This window comes from Channa argus, chromosome 7, assembly GCF_033026475.1.
Source record: "Channa argus isolate prfri chromosome 7, Channa argus male v1.0, whole genome shotgun sequence".
Lineage (NCBI taxonomy): Eukaryota > Metazoa > Chordata > Actinopteri > Anabantiformes > Channidae > Channa > Channa argus.
The window spans coordinates 6,840,001-6,860,476 of NC_090203.1; the positions used below are offsets into that span (position 1 = coordinate 6,840,001).

Below are 20,476 nucleotides of genomic sequence, written 5' to 3' on the forward strand. Positions count from 1 at the left end.
CAGATTTATGCTTCAGATACAAAAATATTACATTCTCCTTCCTCCAGTAAAATGTAATCATTGAAAATACAAATACAAATCTCACAAACCAATTTGCTTAGATTATTTAAAAGAACAGGTTCTTCTGAGTCTGCAGAAGAACCTGTGGAGCAATAGCAGCAGCACTTGTTCACTGTTGCATTGTGGTTTCTGTCAACATTTCGACAGATTTGTTTTTGCCTACACACTGACATGTGTATTGTTTTTTCACCCCAGCAGTCTCCGTGTTTCGGGTTTCTGTTGAAGCGTGACCTATTAATGAACCATAACCTCGAGCCAAAAAAGAACACGCTGACACCATCACATTTTAAGAGCACGGGAAACTTCATTCGTTATTTTTTCGCGGCAAAGTGATTTCAACTTCCCACTAAGAGCAGGGGACAATAGCAGCATGGCACAAGTGACTAACCTCGGTTTGTTTCTTTTGTTGGCAGGACAAGTATCAGGTCAGTTTAAATACGAGTCAATGGTGGTGTAACATGTGTGGGCTTTATATAAACTGTCAGCCAAAGTTCAGTTGTTCAGTCTATTTAATGATTTGTTATGCTGCGGCATTTCTCTTCTTTTTAAGCACTGAATTTCAATATTGAATATTTTATTTTGGTGGAGAAAAAACTTTTTCACAATACTCAATGTTGCAGCAAGTGTCAACAAATAATACTTTTCTTCCAAGGATGAAAAAAAGGTGACGCTAGTGCAAAATATCTTGCGTCTTCTTGCCTTTTTTTTTTTTTTGACAAAGGCGTTTTTGACCTATCGTACTTGTGTTTGCTGATATTTTTATCATCTGCTCTCGAATTGTGAGCGACTGAGTGCTTCCTTTATCTTATCTGGAGTATTTAATTGTCAGACATAATAATCACACTTACATCACACTTACTGTAGCTAGAAAAGCTGCCACTAAAATCAAAGAGCCTTTGATTGAGCTTTTAAACTCTTATGCAATCGTCGGCCTCCACATTAGCCTTTTGTAGGAAAAAGTTTGGGAAACCAGTATTTGTCCTTAGAGGACATTTAGCACACAAGGAGCAATTCAATGACTCTTTGGTGCATTTTCAAATGATTCTTAATGACTTTCCAGTTTTTTGTTAGAATTTTCCGCTTGATTGTCTTTGTCTGCCAAGCTGTAGTCACAGCTGTCACGGAGGCATAATAAACATTTGAAGCATTTGTAGTTGACCCACAGTTCTGCTCAGCACTTTTTCAAACTTTCTTGTATGACATGTTGTATTAATGGCTCTCTCTTTAGCCCTGACAGCAAACCCGGAGGGACTGAGGGTTAGACAGTACCCTCCCACTCTCACTGTGATTCGGGGTGAAACAGCAACCCTGTCCTGCAGTTTCCAAGTTGACTCCCTCAAGTACGGGGTCCAGTGGTTCAAAATGAAGCCGGAGAAGCAGCTCCTCCCAAAGTCATCCAGGCAGATGGTCGTGGAGAAGAATCAGACCTCCTACCTGCTGATCACTGAGGTAGCGCTGGAGGATTTTGGCTGGTATTACTGTGAGGTGAACGTCCTGCAGAGAGACCCAGAGTGGGGCAACGGCACTGAACTGGTCGTTTTGGGTGAGAAAGAAATAGATGGTTTGAAAAATGAGCATGCCCTCCATTTTTTAGGGTGGTGGTGGCCAAGCAGCTTGTGTGGACCCTGCCTCACTAGAAAAAGAAAGAAAAAAAAGAGGCAGAATCTATAAAAATTCAAGTCATGTGAAATTCCCTCCGAGTCATCTTTTTGCCTGAGCAGTTTCATGACAGATCTAGAAATAATCACCCCAGTACCATGCACAGTGCCTGGTATCGATCTTGAGCAGGGAACTGAAACTCGCCAGAAAACAAGGCAGGAAGGGATGGCCAAATTATTATGTGGAAATTCTTCACGCGGAAGAAGGGGTTCCTTTTGATTTTCTCTAAATGTTGCCTCCACCCAATAATATATTGCACCTTTTCCCCCAGTTTGTGCTTTTTCAGTCATTTTTTTATCCCAGATTTAATCTGTTTAATATGCAATTGCAATTACTGATAGTAGTGGCAGACTAGATGTAGTAAGTGCAATACCAGCGGTGATAGCAGGAGGATTCAGATTAGCAGTTTAATGAAAGATGCTTCAGTTATGTTCAGGTGTGTGAGCATTGCTGTTTGTGTCACTTTTTACACTCATGGTGTCGTGTCTTACTGATGTACTGTGCACATATTTAATGCAATTTGTGCATTTTAACCGATTTCTTCGCAGCTTGTTTCCTTAATTCCTCCGGGTGTAGTGTCTGGATCATGTCTAACATCACCACATTTGTGCTTTCATTTTTACGGGGATATTTTATTTACCTATATTTACAATCTGAATGACCTCATCTTCTTCTTACCATTCTTTCACTGCTAGCACCACCTTCTCCTCCCAGAATTTACCTCCGGACCCCTCCAGACACACACACTGGTCAGTGGGCTCTGCTCTGCCTCACCGGTGGATTCCACCCCAACGAGCTGAACCTCACCTGGACCTACCAGAGCACAGCAGTCAATATCAATCACCTGTCAGTCACCAACTGCACCATTCCAGCCATCAACCCTCCCGGTAGCCTGTCTGACAGAGCCCTGCTGTCCTCAGATTGGTTGGTGAACTCCATGCCTCTGCACCGATCAAAATGCTTCCAGGTGATAGACAACCACAGCCGGGAAGTGTTCCTCTTCAGTGTGTTTTCCCTCCCACCGAAACAGTCGTTGCACACAGGGATCACCTTTACGTGCAGGGTGGAGGCCCATCCTGCCCTTACTACTGCTCTGACTGCCTCTTTCACCTGGGGTAATTTCGTGCACAGTTCCAAAGTGCTAAGTTTGGTGGCATAATATTTTATCCCCTATTTGATTTGAGTTTTCTTTTGATGATGTTCTAAATTTTGCTAAACTTAAAAAACTGGATTTAATGCCAAGCCTATCCACTTTAATCATTTCAACTTACTTTCTGTGAAATCACATTTTCTACTTCTGTCAGTTTGTTATGACAGATGGCAGGAGTGTTATAATACCCACTGTTTTCTATGGTGAAGACGCCTGTTAGAGGTATGAATCATTGCTGTAGCAAATGTAGCGCACATGTCACTGCAGTTTCGAAAAAATACTGCACTCAGTTGGTAAATTGATACAACGTTGACCCAGAATCTGGAAGTGACCTGGTTCTTGTGTTTTATCAGGCTTCTACAAAGTGGTCATTCATTGTGCTGCCAAAATCTTTGTTACAAATTGTAGTTGACTTTTTCGGCCACTTTGAGGCAGTTATCATTTAAATGGCTGAGAGTAAACTTCATTATCAGCGCTTATGGAGCATTATTTATTTGGAATAGTGTTTCTGTTGAATCGGAGTTTTTACTCTCCTTTTAGCTCCTGGGGGAGAAATCCTGCCCGGTTGTTCACTAGCGTGCTGCTAACATTGTCTGGTTGCTGTCTGGTATTCGACAGGATAAATATGGTTTGTGTTTGAGTTTTGGTGGAAACCAGCATCATGCCTGGAGAACGAAGTCTGATCTTAACCTCAAAAACTCTCAAAAACAGAAAAAAAAAAGTATATATTTAAAGCAGTACTACTACCCAGCATTTATCTAAATACAAATAACAGATCTTGTTTTCTTAATACGTAAGAACATTTACTTAAACTTAGCGCCCGATGCTGGAAATTTCCCAAAGACTAAAGGTCAAACCTATAACCTTTTGTTGACATTTGCATCAACACCTAAACAAATCCACAACACCGTTCTGTACTTTTCAGTTTTAATAAAACAGCTTTACAATTCCTGTAAGTCTAGTTTCAAGCACTGAGTCACTGAAAACCACTATTTAAATTTTATATTAATGTTGACTTGTATCTTTGACATTTTTCCAAAAAGGCAGATAAACTGCTTATTTCAACAGCTCAGTTCTTGAACTAATGATTCAACCATTGCATTTTCATGCCCGTCGAAGTCATAAACATGGTCCAAATTTATCTTTGCAGAAAACCAACCATAATTTACTTTTGGATCCCTGGTTTGCCAAAACAGCCTCGTTCTTCTTGCTAGTCGAAAGGCAACTCGCTTCCAATTAACACAGTCTACACGGACAGAGTTCAGGGACGACAGGGCCTCATGAGTTGCTTGCTCAGTGTTTGCCTCACCTGACTGTTAATGGGGGTCGGACATCGATCACTCCAAGGCAACCAATTGCCTGCAATACTGCATACTTGATAAAATTAATGAATTTCCCAATCAATGCTTAAACACCTCTCCTCCCAGGGAGGAGTCAAATGTCCATCAACCAAAGCCAGTTCAACCTTCCCGATTTAATACTGTCATGCTCAATAACACGATAAGTCAGTGCTAATCAGTGTTTTCTCTACTTTTCAGATGCCTCCCCTAACGAGCTGATTGTGCACTTGAATATTCTCAAGATGTGCGTCCTCTCCGCAATGACTGTCGTGTTTTTATGGGAAGGTGGGTAAACTTGTTAGCGCGAATTACAGGAAGTTGTTAAAAAATATATCTTGATTCATTTTTTTGTGATCTTGCTCTCCACAGCACTCAAACATTTTTGCGTGCAGGGAAAATGAAGTCTGCCATGTGAGTACAACATTCTCCTCTACCTTTGGCAAACACATTATGCACACACATAAACACACACACACGCATACACACTCACTCGGTGCTCTTTCCTTTGCCTTATCCCTGTAACCTATCGCACATTGTTAGAAAAAAAGTCAACACTGACGCAGCAACCAATTATTGTCTTCCAGGAAGCACCAAATGAAAGGGGAGAGAAAACAGTGCAGCTCCTTTCAGCAGACCAACCTTTGACAAACAACATCACAAGTCCTGAAACATCACAGAAAAACAACAGTCAATCCCGAATTAACAGATCATTCTCCCCAATGAATGAATGTTGTGTGCACAGTTTTGTCCCACTCCCTCACGTTTGATGTTGGAAAGTTTCTCCCAGTTTCAAGCCCCATGCTGTTGCCTAAATTCTCTTTTCACATACTGTAGCCTTTAAACATTGATGCATTGCAGATTTCTTTCAGCACATCAAAGCTGTTTATCTCTGTAACACTTTATCGCCGCGGCTTGCTGACTAGCGCATTTTCTGGATATTCTCATTGTGTCAGCGGCTGGTAGCCTGCACATTTTCGTCATTTTTCTCGGGTCTGTGTGTCAAAATGAATGCTCCATGCATGATCCACCTGTCAAACAGATACAGTGATCAGCTCAACCTCCGCACAGGCCTAATCCTCACAAAACAGGATTACAGCCTTTGCCAGTGCTTGCTTGTGTGATAGCATTGTTTGTGTTTGCACTGTGTGGGGTGAGATCTTGATTCATGTGTTGGTGGAAGTTCATTATAAATTTAGGTCTGCGAGCAACCGAGCACCAAATGCTGACAGTAATAATGACCATTAAATGTAGAGCAAGATGATGTATCTGCAAAATAACCAGATTAGTGTTGTTAAAAACAGGCTCTTTTCGGCTAAATAAACTGCCTATTACTCACATGAAAAACATTTTTTTAAGTATTTGAATCTACTTTTATGAATGCTATTGTATGTATGTAAGTGGTTTGCAACATGACTGATTGTCTGGTGCCTGCATCCAAGTTGATGTAGTGGATATCTACATGCAGCCCCCACATTCATCAAACACTCTCAACAAAACAAGTCAGTGCTTATCTCTCCTTTTTCATGAACGCAAACGCAATCACCTTGTGTCCTGACAACTGTCCATACAAAACAATCTATTAGTCATAGGTTTCGTAAATGCATTATTTGATTTGTTTTTGAAAATAGTCTCTAATATGTTTGATTTCATTTCTGTCTTCCTCTTCCTTCACGTAACCTCACGAAAATATGGGATATGCACAGAAGTGTAATGATTTGCTTTTAGGAAAGAATCTTAGTCATAAATTACATAAAATGATGGTATGACTACGTACGTCTTATATAATTACAGCCCCTTTCGTGCAGCTCTCATAAGTATATTCATACATGCACACTACTTTAGTAACACATGAGTTTAATATGGCCGTGCTTTTCATTTGACATACATATGTACATACTCACGAATCAATTTATGGTATAAAAAATATGGTCTAAAGAAGCACCTCCATCAGAATGAGCACAATCATTTAGGCAAAACACATAATTCACAAAGATGTTCACATAAAAGAAAACTGTATCATGTTTCCAAAGCCCAGTTTATGAATCTTCTCCCAGATCTCCTGAGACATTCTGTTCGTGGTTCCGACTGTAGAAAAGCTTTCTTATTGCTTAGAGATGACGTGCAAATCTGTTGCTTCAATATTCGTTTTGTCTGAGTCACTTCACAACACTTCACTGCATCAATGGAGATCTTATGAAATATTTTTCATCTGAATGTGACAGTTCAAAGTAGGCTGTCTCTATGGCTTTGCACGTTACCCTCCATAGCAACTGCTGTTGCAGGTTTTCCCTATTGTCATGTTTCCAGATAGGAAGTTTATCAGAAAGTCAAACAGAGACACGCTGCGCTGTATACAACCAAGTCATTGTCCCACATGTAAAAACATAAACATGACATTAATTTCCGGCTTCAGGGATGAGGAAAGAACAAATTAGTGAAGACGGCCGCCCACAGCTCCCGTTCAGTCAGCTCAGATAGCGTTGGTCGACTCTTGTGTGTGTTCCTTATCTGTTGTGGTCTGGCTAATTCCCCACGACGCCCAGGGAATTGGGCAGGACATGCACCTGTTCAGGTGACTTCTAACTCCTTCTATCACACTACCCACAGTCCCTCTCACAGCAGACGAGGAGAAGTAGAAAATTAAAGGGTCTAGACAAGCGTTAAAGGTGCTTAACAGCAGAGCCGTGTCTCTCCAGGGTGGACTCTTCCATGTAACAAAACCCACAATGTGCGAGACGTTGTAAGGGCCAAAACATAAAGCGAACACTAGCAGTGTCCCCAAAGCCATGCCAATGGCCCGGAGACGCCGGCGCCGGTCAAGGTGGTGAAGCTTGGACAGAATTCTGATGAAGTTGATGTAGCAGAAGCAGCAAATCAGGAAAGGGATGCAGAACAGTACAATACAGAGCTCCAGACGCACAGGCAGAAGGACTTCTAGCTGAGCTTCTGTGAAGCTCTCATAACACACCCGCCTATTGGGGCCAGTGGTGGCATTTTGGTCTGAGGTGACATTGTGAGAGTTTGCAGAGGGGATAAAGGGAATGATGAATACAATGCTCAAGTGGACGACAGAGAAAATCCAGAAGAAGATGCTGGCAGCGACGGCATAGGCAGGTCGCCGCTTCAGGCTGTGCTGGATGGGGAAAGCCACACCAAGGTAGCGCTCAACACTGACCGCGGTGAGGAAGAAGGTGCTGGTGTAGATGGTCATAAAGAAAATGAAACCAGACAGTGGACAGAGGGCATAAGGTATGTCCCAGACCATGTTGTTCATCACTTCATGCATCTTGAAGGGCAGAAAGAGGAGGAAGAGAAGGTCAGAGATGGTCAGGTTGAGGAGGAGGATGTCAATCGGCGTGGGTTTCTGCCTCACTTTCTTACAGAAAGTGTAAAAGGCGAGGACATTTGCCGGGAAGCCCAGCACAAAGGTGATGATGTAGACGGACAGACACAGTCCAGTGTGGCACTGCTGCATGGTGGCCTCGGTGTAAGTCAGTCACTCAGGAATCGAGATGTGTCACATTATTTCCTTGACTCTAGAGGGAGTGTTGGAAGTACACACAGCAGCACGGGGAGGTTTGATCTGTCAGGCAGTCGGAGCCACAGGAGACGAAGGCTTCTTATTGGTCAGCAGCCTGGAACAAACCCAGAGAGACAGTGTGGTTTTCTTGTCCCCACCGATAAACCAACAGTCATCGTTTCCTCAAGGGCTTTGAGCTCTGCTGATAAGAGAATGGAAAGAGATTACCACACTGCACAGCACAGTATTTCGACCCATTGTCCATTTGACACCTAGTTTAAGAGTTCACTGCAATATTTTTTGTGATTTGGCTTTATATTTTCGCCTACAAGCTGAAAGCCCAAAGCAGAATCCATAGATAAACTGTATTAATTCCTAATTTCTCTCATATGCCTACTTCAGAATCCATTGTGAAGCTGAATTATCTCCTGACGAGGAGACAGTGTTTCGGTTTGGCTGTTGGCTCGTTATACCATCTGTAAAAGTGTGTTACTGCTTGCTCTGCGTCATAAATACAGTAATATTGTGCTTTTATCATTAACTCCCAGCTCCTGTTCCCACTATACGCACAAATACTGGACATGCTGAGAATATGATGACCCCCATATACATAATGACTAAGCCCCACTGGGGAAATATAGCTTTAGCTGGCACAGCCTCCCAGCACATTTTGTCATCAAAACAAAACAATGTTTGTATTTAATTCCTGCATCTTATTATAAAGCAAATACAAAGCAGAAAGTGAAGCAAATTACAGCGATCGTTTAAAGCAAATATTGAGAACAAACATAAGGAACTGTGGTGAGAAAAGTGAGTTTCTTACCCTTTGTGTAATGCCCTGCATCAAATACAAGTGAAACTACGTGACTGAAGCTCAGTTCTTATAGTTCTGGTGACAAAGTAGTAGGAAGTTGGTTTTTGCTTCAGCGGAAAGTGGTGAAACAACAGAAGTGCCGTCAGATTAAGCAACCTGAAAATTTCCTCCATATCTGCGATTGCAATTTGGCAAATTTTCAGCTTCCTATTTTAATAGTTTTAGAACACCCCCCCACACCCCCCTCGCAAAAAAGAGCTACTTTTAGAAGAGGAGTAAGTGTCACTTACCATTTTCCTCGTGTGTGTGTGTGTGCGTGTGCGCACCCACATGTGGTGAAACAGTTTTATTAGATCTCCTCTTTCCACCAGCTCCTGCCTCTTGTAGCCTGGCACGTCCCCCTATTTACATGATAATCTAAACATCCAGCCGAGATAATAGAAATTATTATTAGAGAGATACTGCTGCAATTTATCTCCCCATGCTCGCCAAACATGGTTTCCGTGGTAACAACTGGCCTGCTTGCAATATGAGTGGCACCAAGAGTCTCTGCAAACCTGTGTGATTGTAGGGTATTAAATCATATTTAGTTATCTGTGCCCACTCCTTCTGGAAGGATGCCTCTTTATTACAAGAAGGAAGAAAAACGCATTTGACAAAAGAGATGACCTGTTGCCAGAGCGATCCCTCCTTTCACATGTGGTTGTTCAAACAGAAGCCCGTTGTTTGCATAGTCCTACACTGCACACAATAGTAAAAAACCACGAATGACTTGCAGTTTATTCAGAGAAGACTGATTAGGCTTCCCATTGTCAGATAATTCTGTATTCTGCAGGAGGGGTCAGCTGCCCTGTTTGTATTTATCAACTAATATCATGACAACAGGGTCAAGTTCCTTTTTGAACAGCTGCAGCATGAAGTGCGGGCAGTCATGGCTAATTTCAGAAAGTAAGAGAAATCAGCACTTGAAGTAAAAATGAGTCAGAGGTGTACAAGAAGTTCTTTTGATGTTGCTTAATGTATGTAAATCACTCTGAGGCAGTTTCACTTGAGCTTAGGCCTTAAACACTTAATTCCTATGTGCAAGTGCTGGATTTTTTGTTACTGTCTGACCCATCTCCTCTTTTAACCCCTTAAACGCCTCTGTCGGTTGTTGGCCGTGCTGTTGACCTTAATTAAAAACCTTCCTTCCCATCTCTGGACCCCGTACAAAGCAAACATTTGAGGCACCGTGCTCCTGTCTGAATTGATAACATTGGTATTCCACACGTGCATTTCACGCCATCACATTGTATTATGCAAGCTGGAGTGTTCCACTCTCAGTGCTGCTTTTACAGAATGACATCAGGGAATTTCTAATACGCTGTGTGAGCACAAACTTTGGTGTTGTTTCATCACTGCAGCACCAGTTTCTTACTTTTGTAATTAGCTAGACAATTGATGAAGCAGAAGACGAAGTCGAAAAAGAAACGTGGACAGACTCACATTGTACAATGCAATGTGCATTGTGCATATTCACATTCCATATTTTACTGTTACTAAAGTAAACCAGTGCCAGTATATTATTTTTCGCATCAGACTACTACAGTTGTTCCCACCAGTAAAGTTTTCTACATAGTACTGAGTATTTAAGGTAATATAAAAGAACCAAGGTCGAGTCATTAATACAGTAGCTTTAACTGCAAGTACATTTATTATCGTTGTAAACAGGAAGTGTCGTGTGCTCATTTTAACTACATGTTAATTAGGGTTAGTGTAACAAAGTAGTTAATTAAGGGGCGACCGGTAGTCGAGTGTTGCATCTAATCCCAAAATTAACCGTTTGAATTCCAACCAGTTGCACTCTTCTCTCTCCGCCCTGCTTTCTTGCCTCTCTGTACTGTGTCAGTTCAAATAAAGGCACAGAAAGCGAAAGATTAACTTTAAAAAACTAAAACAAAGTGGTAATTACAATCCAAAACTCAAAAAATATAATCTTTCCCTACACTAAAAAAATCCATAATTTAAATTGGGTTTGGCAGTTGTGAATAAACATGAATAAACATATGTCAAGATTATACCTGATACCGAAGAAAAACTTCCACCCCACCCCGTCGCCTAATGGTTACATTGGAAAACTAAACTGCTAATTAAATGACCTTTTTGTAGGGAACATAATGAGCAAATGATCATATTTATACTGAACATAAGCATTCACTTATTATGTTCTAATGAAACTTTAATAATAAACAAGGCCCAACTGTACATTAACTAATAAGCAAGATGCGAGGATGTAGCTGGGATGGATGATGTGCAAACAAAAGGCACAACTGCCTCAGCATAGACCCGAGTTTGACTACAGGGTGGTTAGTATTAAAAAAAATACACTTACAAACACAAAACACCACAAGACTGGTAGACAACCGCTCCTAACCTCCTAAACCACGGCCACATCCCAGTAGGTACTGTCCACATGCTGTTGCAGTCAGTATTGCAGATGTGCTGCCATGGTTGGCACAGTAGCAATGTTAGTAATGGTGGTAAGGCACTCGCAGTAAACATGCAGTAGCTGAATCATTCTTTCAGGTGTGTTGCGTGCAGGTCCCAGGCAAACATTGCAGGTATGTGTGGAGAAGTGGGAATAAGGGATTTCCCCGGCAGCAATGGGCAGGTTGCATGGCATGAAAACAGGTGGTGAATGGCAGCAGAAGCGCCCACAACCCCACTGTGTTTTACCGCAGTTAATACAGTCAGACAAAAGCTGATGCAAGAGGATGACATTTGTGACAAAGCAAAACTCTAAAAACATAGAAAATAGAACAAGCACGTGCCAGAGAAAGTTCGGCAGTTCGCTTTCTGAAGCTGCACGAACAGAATAATTCATTGAACAGGCAAAGAGTTTGACATTTATTCCAAATATCAGAAAGTCAATGATGGTCCATCAACAGGAAAAAACAACTGCTCTGTATGTTGTCAACAGCAGTTTGAAGTGCAAAATTTACTTCAAAAAAGTAAAACGAAGTGGTAATTGCAATCCAAACCACAATGAGTTGCAAATCGAGATATATTTTAGTTGTCGTGGATTATCGTATATGGTGTAAATACAAATAAATTCGCGCAGCTTCCTGTGTTATAGGAAAAAGGAAGTAACTACATTTAAAAAAAAAAAAGTTACTCTTGAGTAACATGCAAGATATGCAACATCCCATGTAGCACTTTTTTTCCGAACAAACACACACTGGACGTTTAATCTTTTCATCACCTTCTCTCTTGTCACAACATACGTAGGTGGAAAAAATGTAAAATACATTTGTAATTATTGCAATTATTTTTCAACAAATCCCTGCTTTTCAGCCAACTTGTCAAACATCGGAGTATTTTAACTCCTTGGGCCAGGATTAGCAGAGAAATTAGTACTTGATCGGAGATAAAAACTTACCATGTTACCATTGTGACTCAAACTAGTTGACAATGAATTTCTTACTGAATTGTACCAGAGAACTAGTAAAAAGTAGCACAAAATGAAAACATCCCAGTGCTTTTTATGTGCTTTGAAGTACTTTGTTACTGTGAAGTGGTTACATTAAATATATTTCACTGTTGTCTTATGACTGAACGTCATTGATCACAGGTATAGAATGGGTTGTATTAATTACTGATTGGCGGCCGACTGTACGTGTAGTCAGTCAGATTTGAACACAGTAGTAACGGTAACGCTTGCAGCCTCATATTGTTTATTTGCCAATTTAACGCTTTATCTGACCAGCATCTTGCAGTGACGGGCTCCTCTGCTGCTCCTTATCAGTGAATTTGTTTTGGTCCAGATCAGAAGAGACCAAGCATTGTCTCACACAGGACAGAGCCCACATACGGCAGGTTGGAAAGAAGGGTCACTACTGAAATCTGCTTCCATCTAGATTCTATAATGCCTCAGTATATTTGAAATAAATAGTTAATTGTGTTACATCAAGTAGATATCCCAACAATGAAGAGATTGCCACTCTGTCCTTCACGGACTTGAGCATCACAGAAGCGTTCTCACTAATCCCTCTGTTAATACCCAGAGCATGAACCTATAAGCTTCCTTATATTTGTGGCAGAAGAAAAAAAAAAAAAAAACATAACATAATTCCCCTATCCCGACAGAAGAGTTCAGTGGTTGCTAAGCCACCATATTGTTATTTGAAGAGTGGCTTTGCTTCCAACATAGCTGGACTCATTTTATTCCCAGAGACGCATTCATAAAATAAAGCTCGCTATGTTGAAAAGATAATCTTGTACATTTGGCTGGCGGCCTTGTCAAGTATGACCTGAGTCCAAAGCACAACTGTTGGAGGACAGAAATGTGTGAGAAAAATAGAAGACAGTACAAAAGCCTTGGAGGCTAAATAGATTTTCAGCGTGTGGCTCTCTGCCATAGCTGCTAATCAGTTTCATAATGATCACATCACTTACTGTTACACAGACATACTAACAGGAAACTCCTCTGTAGCCCCGTTTCAAAGAGCTGTGCTGTTTACTCTCATTGCCAGCATGGGCAATTAATATTTCAGCCAACCATGTGCTGATACTCTCCTTTGTCTAAGTCTTGTAAACCCAGAAACCATGATTAAGTTTCACTGTAAGTTTACTGCTCATAATCAGTGAGCACATTTTTCAAACTTTTTCTTCACTAACCGGGAGCGTGGCCAAGTCACACACCTGTACAATGGATCTGATCACGGGCGTTTATTGGGTTATCTGCCGTTGCTGGGAACTCGCAAAGTGGTTGTAAAAGGGGAACTGATATCGGAGCGGCCGGATGTATGGATGTACTTTGAAAGTGGTCAGAAGCCGCAGTCACTTATAGCGCTAATGTTTGAGCAATCATGCTCTTGCGTCACTAGCCCTTCATTGGAAGCCTGAAAATGATAAATATACACAACAGGAAATGACTTGTTGATTGTTTACAAGGCTTGTTGAACCGTGCTCTGCACTCGCCGTTCTATTATGTTGTCTTGATTTTGAAAACCACCCTCCGTTATTTGCCTACTGAACAATTAAATCCTTGATTACCATTATTTTAAAGGTTTTCAGGTTCACACAACACCTATCTCAGTTAACCAGCTCTAATTCATGGGTTTTGTATACAAATTATCAGTTCAGTGCCATTAAACAGAGTTTAGTTTTCATTGTGCAACCGCAGAGAGCGATGCATACACTGATCTGAACTGATGGAAGGCCTAGATGTTGAAAAGACGCTGATCCTCGAGCAGGAGCTTGGATGATAGCGATTAAAATGCGAATGATAGATCAAAACACATAATTAAAATGCATCTAATTATAGAGCAAAAGAGATTTAAATCAATGGTTTTGTCAAACAACGGATGATTGGTGAGATAAAAGGAGTCCAGTTTGGACCCGAGCCACGAGACTGAGGCATCACACTCATTCTTGGAGGTCGATGAAACTTGAAAGTCACCATTCTCCTGATTAGAGTGTGAAATTGCTCAATAGATGTACAGAATACACTTCTTTAATATCTTAGCAGTATAATAGGAAAGTGAGCGGAAAAGCAACTGTGCGTCCATGTTAAGCCAAGATGAAATTTTAATGATCGCCATGGGGAACATTTTCTGACATTTGGGAACATTTAGATGAGAAGTCAGCTTCTGATGACCTCACACCAACACTCTTCTGTAAAATAAGTAGCTCTAATGCCTATAATTGCCCATCCTGATTTCCATTCCTACAAAAAAGTCAAAAAAAAAGCTTCATTATAGAAATACAATTTAGTATGTGATTGAGAAAAGCTTCCCTTCGGTGTCTGTTTATTGTATCGGCTCCACATTACAAAGGACCAGTATGTGAAAACTATCAGCATTACAATATGTTGTTGTTTGGTTTAACACAAATGTAGCCATAAAACAATTTCATATATATATTCAATACATTATATGGGGGAGGGAATAATAGGGGTGTTACCGAAGATGGTCCTGAACTAAATATGTACATTATGTCAATATTAATGTTGTTGTGAAGCTGTGCAAACTTACATTTTCTTATGCAATGTTCAGTATCAACATGCTTTTATTTTTTAGTCCTTCAACTTCTAATAATTCAACAATCTGGTGGTGTTGATTAAACACGTGCATCATTTCCTGTGGATGTCCCGAATCCAGGACGTGGGTTTAAATGCTCAGTGCACTGGATGAAAACATTTGAAGACGAAGGATTTTATCAAAGTGGATTTTGATTTCATAAAAAGCCTCAAGGATTATTACTTTAAAGCCTCTGAAAGCTTGGTTTCAAATTTTATTTATGTACATTAATAAGCCACAATCAAAGTTGAAGTACATGGAATTAGCATCCTTTGTTATTTAAAGATTTAAAAACTAAAGCTAATCAGGCCTTTGAATGTGGTTTGGTTTAGAATTGATTTAGCAGAAGCGGCGGGTGTTGTTTTTTAGTAGAAACATATCTTAGTATCAAGAGCTGCAGTCAAAGGCTTTTTGGTAACACAGACTTATTAAACACCCTGACAACAGTGCAGAGATATTCACTTCTAAAGGGTTTTGAGTGAGCTTTGAGTGACACTTTTCACCTTTTTCAATGACTTTTGCAGGTAAGTTTTGTAGCCTTCTAATCCACGGCTACAGGAGGCGTTTGCTCGAGGTTATTCCTGTCAAAGGAGATTTAAGCCGTTATTAAAACACCGCTGTCGTCACTTTTCCCACCACCGCTTTGTATTTTAATGGGTGTGTTTAATAAAGACACGAAGGATTGTGGCGTTTTGGGTTTTATCAGTTAGAAATATTGGGTTTGTTGATATTTGTGACTTTCATGACCAATTTATGCAGAAAGCCAAGAAAGTGCGACTGTATTTTAAAGTCGAATATTTCAGCAATTCAGTCATGTAAAAGTCCAGTAGATATAAGAATTCCATATAACAAACAATGTCTGAAATTAAATAGTACCTAGTAAAAATTCATGACTGACTAAGGCTCTATAGTAGATTTTTTGAACCTTTGCCATTGCAAATGTAATGACAAATAAAAATGTTGTACATTACAGTGTTTCCAGCTTTTCGCCTGCTCAGCTTATTCTTTGAAGGTATGTTAAAGGCTGATAGGACAAAGCACTTTGTTATTTTAAGTCAGCAAAAATGTCACTTCCTAACGACCTTCAGTGTCACTTAGAAAATGTTGTCCTTACCAGAATCTGTTCAAAAATATATCAGAAAGAGTAATTTTATAGTGCAAGTGAACTTTGCCACAAATTTTTGTAAATGTCACTGTTAACTCCCCCAAAGGCCTGCTTAACATGAGGTCACATGGCAAAGCAGTGGCATTTTGAAGGGCAGAGATATTCTGAGTCTCGGCCGCATTTTGCAACATCAAGCCGAGTGAAAAATAAGCACAGACATATTCTGAGAATGTCTACAACCAGTGTTTGTTTTCACTATCAGCTCATTTCTCCGGTTAATCATTTAGTTTTAAATGGCACAAATAATGGGTTAGTGGAGCCCACAGTAATGTTTGCAAGTGAGTGAGTCTGTGCACACACAAAAAAAGCTAATTATAAAAATAAAAAGCAAAAGGCTTGTAAATGTACATCATTTTAGCTTAAAGGCGGTTTCCACACTCAAACTTAACACCCAGTTCTTTTGATTTGATTAGTGGCTGTTTGGCATTTTAGTTCCCGACGGTTCCGCCGAATTGCAGAATGTTCAAACTGCTTCCAGTTCTCTCTCTTTATGTTGGTAACACTTCATACTTCATAAAAACTGCCTCACAACACACTGTTATGTGTTTGCTCATATTTATAAATCATTTACTTAGTTCATGCAGGTGAAGCTTTAGTGTTTCAGTTTAGTATGTCAACCACAAAAAATTTCAGCCACACTGGCCTGTATACGCAGCTACAGTTTAACCAGTCCTACCGTGGACCACAGCTGTCCCAATTTCTGCATGACAGCTGGATGCCACTGGTTACTGTTACCTGCAACTATCGCACAACACTTCTTGTAACTGTCTGCAAAACGAAACAAGCAAAGATTTGTGATCCCCAGGAATAAATCCACTAATGAGAAGGGGAGAACAAATACTAAGGGGGCATGGTGTTTGGGCCCCAGTATCAGGCACTGGTCACTGGTTTGTTAGTTTCTATTGTGTTATCACCAATAGTATATTCATAGTCGTTTTTGTAGTTGCATTTTTTAATGAGATTAAGTGTAATGAGTTGTTAAACTTGAGAAAATGTTATTACGGCTGAATACACTGTCAATCAAAACTAAACTAAACTTCTAGTGTGGGCGTAAAATATATATTTAGAATTTAAAAGCAGTCAGCCTGAGTTGCTGAGCCTGTGTAAGTAGGGTAAGAACTTCAGCGATGTACATTGATACGTCCCCATTAATATCAGCTGATATCTGTGTTGCAACAGATGATGGGTGAAAGTGCAAATGGGACACAAACAATGGCATCATTACTGAGCGTTCAGCGAGCCGAGCAACGCATCACAGCTGTGCACCTTCACAGGAGTTACAACACCCGACCTTAAGTACATACATATATCTGTCAAGACTCTTTGATAAGCACACGAGATGGCACCTTAGTGTGTCTGCATTAGCCACCTACAGAGAGGAAAGTTTTACAAAGAACTACAGAGAAGTAGTTTTTTTTTTTGTTTTTAATTTATTGCGCTCTGCTCTTCAGCCATAACAAAGTCGGCGAGAATCATAAACCAGTCAGGCAGTGAATGAAATGAATCCAGCCGGTGTCATGCAAATATAAGTCAAAATAATAGGACAGTATAGCCTCTGTCCCGCTGAGTATTTAAAGCTCCTCTGACAGCCTTGTGATGAAAGGTATATGGCCGTTCACTGAGGACATGGCAGGTGGGAGAGAAGGCTGTCTGCTTGTTAAAGCAGGTTTCGGTTTCACTGTGTGTACAGCACACTGACAAGTCAAAAGAGTGGAAAAGGGTGAGCTGCAAATTCCCTTGGTTTTCTTTTTCTTCATCCCCTCCCATAATTATCTGTACAACTTGGTGAACAGCAGAAAGACACATTCATTTAGTTGTGATGAACCACAACTGCAGCTCACCGTACTGTATCTTGCCTCTGGAATTATTATCTAAACTCTGCCACCTCTAGTTGCCACAGGTACAGTATCGTGGGCTTTTTCACCTATTCCTCTCCCTACTTTTAAATAGTCGTTGGCTCAAAGTCTAAAGAAGCCATATTTTGCATAAATTAGGGCTTATTAAGGGGTAAATTTGAAAGTAAAGTTATACGAGTTTCATTTCCATAAAGTGCTTGTTTATCTTACAAGGGATTTTTATGGAAGAGCTCATGCGTTGAAGTGAGTGAAATTGTTTTTAGCTCCTGTGTGGAGCCTTCAACACACTTTCATTTTGATTGGCTGGCTTCTGAAAGTTTATGAACTTCCGTGATAGGGGTTTTTCACACTGTCGGCATGTAAAAAATACCGATCACACCCAAGCTGATAGGGCAGACGAGAACCAGGTTTTCTTTCTCGTATTGCTGCTCTTGATTGTGACCGTTTTTGTTTTTTTTTTTGGTTTGTTTTAAGTTTTAAGTTTAACCTTGTATGTCACTTGCTTTTTACACTGGCTTCTCCTGTAAAACTGCTCATTGTAAAAACACCCATTGATAATTTCAACAACAACAGCTACTATCTAAGCTACTATCGCTGGTTTAGAGCCAGCAAGACTCTCAACATACCGGAGCATATGATGGAACTTATCAAAACAGAAGTGACACGTTTTTTCTTCTGAAAAATGAAAGTTTTTCAGCACTACAACACACTCTTGCTCAAGTCAGTACAGTCATGGGTTTCCCTGCTGTTGCCTGACTTGTTCCACTTTGACCGCAAATTTATGTTAGCTAATGACAAGCAGTGTTGGAAAACGAAATAAACTAGATATTTCAGTATAATGAACATGTCAGTGACTGACATATACGAGAACTAACATTTACCATTAATCCCTAAATGTCACACCATGTTAGTCAGCAAAGGTTTTCACATTATGTAATATATTTACTTGATTTTGGAGAGGAATATTGACTCTGGCACCTTTATTCCTTCAAGCAATGTGAGGTGGCTATGGTGAGCCTTCAAGTGTCACAAAACTACTTTGTTCATGTGTTAAGAAAACGAGTAGAAAGACAGAACCAAAGTCCACAGAGACCAAAAAGCTCTTAATGGAAAGATTTGCATTTCTTACTGTTCTTGCGGCTTAAACATTTTTTTATTTTTATTTTTTTTGTGACTTGTGCATCTGCTCTGTTTTGTACAATCATCTTTCTTTTTCTCTGCTGACTGTGGATTTCCGCTGCAACACATGGCTTAATTATGAGGAGAACTATCTGCACTGCAATTCGAAGAATTTGCTCTTCCTTTGAACATCTAACAAAAGATGTCTGTGCACTGTTTGGCCCCTTTTGTGGTTTCATCTTAACAGTTGCTTGGTGGGATGTTTAGTTTTGTCTTCAGTCCTTCTTTGACAGAAGTCCACTATGCAAAGCAGCTATAATGTCACGTTCTGTACATTTAAACTGTTTGATAATTGGTCTTGACACCTCTGCTTCTTTTCTATAGCAATTCTGACTTATGTTCTCTAAAATATCAGCACTGCCTATATTTGAAAGAGATGAAAAGATGAAATACAATACGATCTGCTCAATTCACTTAACAATTGATGACAATAAAACACAAAATTCTTTGATGTTACTGTGTTTGATATGTGTCCCTGAAGGCAGCGGTTCACCTTTTAGCGCGCATAAACGAGGCTGTAGCAACTGAGCATTCCCTTTTTTGCTGAACACAACTGTACTTTTTACCTTATGCTTCTGTGTGCTGGATTACAAGAATAACTTTGCCTGTGGCTTGTATTTTAAAATTTAGCATGAACCATCAAAGTTGCACAGATGGTGGAGGCCTTAAGGAGAACAAAGAAAAATAGTGAAAAGTGATCAATAGATAACCTCAAAAATCCTCTCACATGGCTCCCCCTTGTGGGAAGACGAGTTTTGTAGACCCAGTTTCATCTTCTAATTTACATTTTCGGCACTCTGGAGTGATTTACAGTCAGTGAACTGCTGGGGATTCACTGTCCTGTTCAAGGACATTTTGACAGGCTGTGGCAGAGACTGAGCAATAAATTCAGTAAATTCAGGGTCATGCAAAACTCTAAAATGTTGAGTTTTTTTTTTTTTCCCCTTTCTTTTTTTGTGCAGCTGCCCCGGTGTGTAAAGTTTAATCATAAATTTGTTTCATTTCATATTCTTCTGAGACTCATATTCATGTGCCATTTTACTAAAGGGGGTCAGTGCACAGAGGCTGGGGTTTGGTGTCTGGCTCAAGGACACTTTGACAGGGATGGACACATGGCTCTCAGAGGACTTAGCAGTTTATTTCAGTGATGATTCAGACTTAAGAGGACTATCATGCCCGACCCCTATTGTTTCCCCTGGTGCTAAAGAAAGTGTGACATCACTGCTGTTTGCAAAAGTGGTCAAATGGGCAATATCCCGATACAACACTGATTTGGCAGCAGTAGTAAGTTAAACTAAATTCTGTCCAGGCAGAGCCTTATGCCATCTATGTTATTTCAGATGATAAAATGCTATCACAGCTACAGATGTGTGCCTGCAGAGCACTGAATCTAAATTAAAATTGGGTTAGGATTATATCGGCCATCTTGTGGTATTAAGTTGTTCTGTGTAAATCTACTGCAGTCTCCTGAGCAAAATCAACACTGGCTCCCTCCACACTTCAGTCAGGAAAGCTCACTGCTGCAGGTTGACACACAGAAACAAGCATTCATCAATACAAAAAAATGCCCTGTTTGCACACACTACACTTGAGTTATGTTTGCTTTTAATTTATGCCTCAAAAGGGAAGCGTAAACAATTACAATTACTTTCAGCAGTCACGGTAAATCACAGT

At 40.2% G+C, this 20,476-nt stretch overlaps 2 protein-coding genes across 3 annotated transcripts in view; one reads left to right on the forward strand and one right to left on the reverse strand.

Annotated features, from left to right (window-relative positions):
* LOC137130445 (tyrosine-protein phosphatase non-receptor type substrate 1-like) overlaps window positions 1-5,925 on the forward strand; it is a 5,969-nt gene extending 44 nt beyond the window's left edge. The window contains exons 1-6 of the mRNA XM_067510618.1: window positions 1-485; window positions 1,289-1,603; window positions 2,415-2,834; window positions 4,408-4,494; window positions 4,579-4,620; window positions 4,794-5,925. The exon at window positions 1-485 is cut by the window's left edge and continues 44 nt beyond it. Coding sequence (XP_067366719.1) covers window positions 431-485; window positions 1,289-1,603; window positions 2,415-2,834; window positions 4,408-4,494; window positions 4,579-4,610 — 909 coding nt within the window. The 5' untranslated portion in view covers window positions 1-430 and the 3' untranslated portion in view covers window positions 4,611-4,620; window positions 4,794-5,925. The remainder of the gene's footprint in view (window positions 486-1,288; window positions 1,604-2,414; window positions 2,835-4,407; window positions 4,495-4,578; window positions 4,621-4,793) is intronic.
* Window positions 5,926-6,094: 169 nt separating this feature from the next.
* LOC137130443 (free fatty acid receptor 2-like) lies at window positions 6,095-8,701 on the reverse strand. 2 transcript variants are annotated; one of them, XM_067510615.1, is made up of 2 exons: window positions 8,553-8,701; window positions 6,095-7,928 (listed from the first exon to the last, which is right to left on the reverse strand). In XM_067510615.1, the coding sequence occupies exon 2, from the start codon at window positions 7,682-7,684 to the stop codon at window positions 6,680-6,682; it is 1,005 nt and encodes a 334-aa protein (XP_067366716.1). In that variant the 5' UTR covers window positions 7,685-7,928; window positions 8,553-8,701; the 3' UTR covers window positions 6,095-6,679. The 2 variants fall into 2 exon arrangements, with proteins under 2 accessions (XP_067366716.1, XP_067366717.1); XM_067510616.1 differs by having other exon boundaries at window positions 6,095-7,931; window positions 8,553-8,664.
* Between the last annotated feature and the right edge of the window lie 11,775 nt (window positions 8,702-20,476).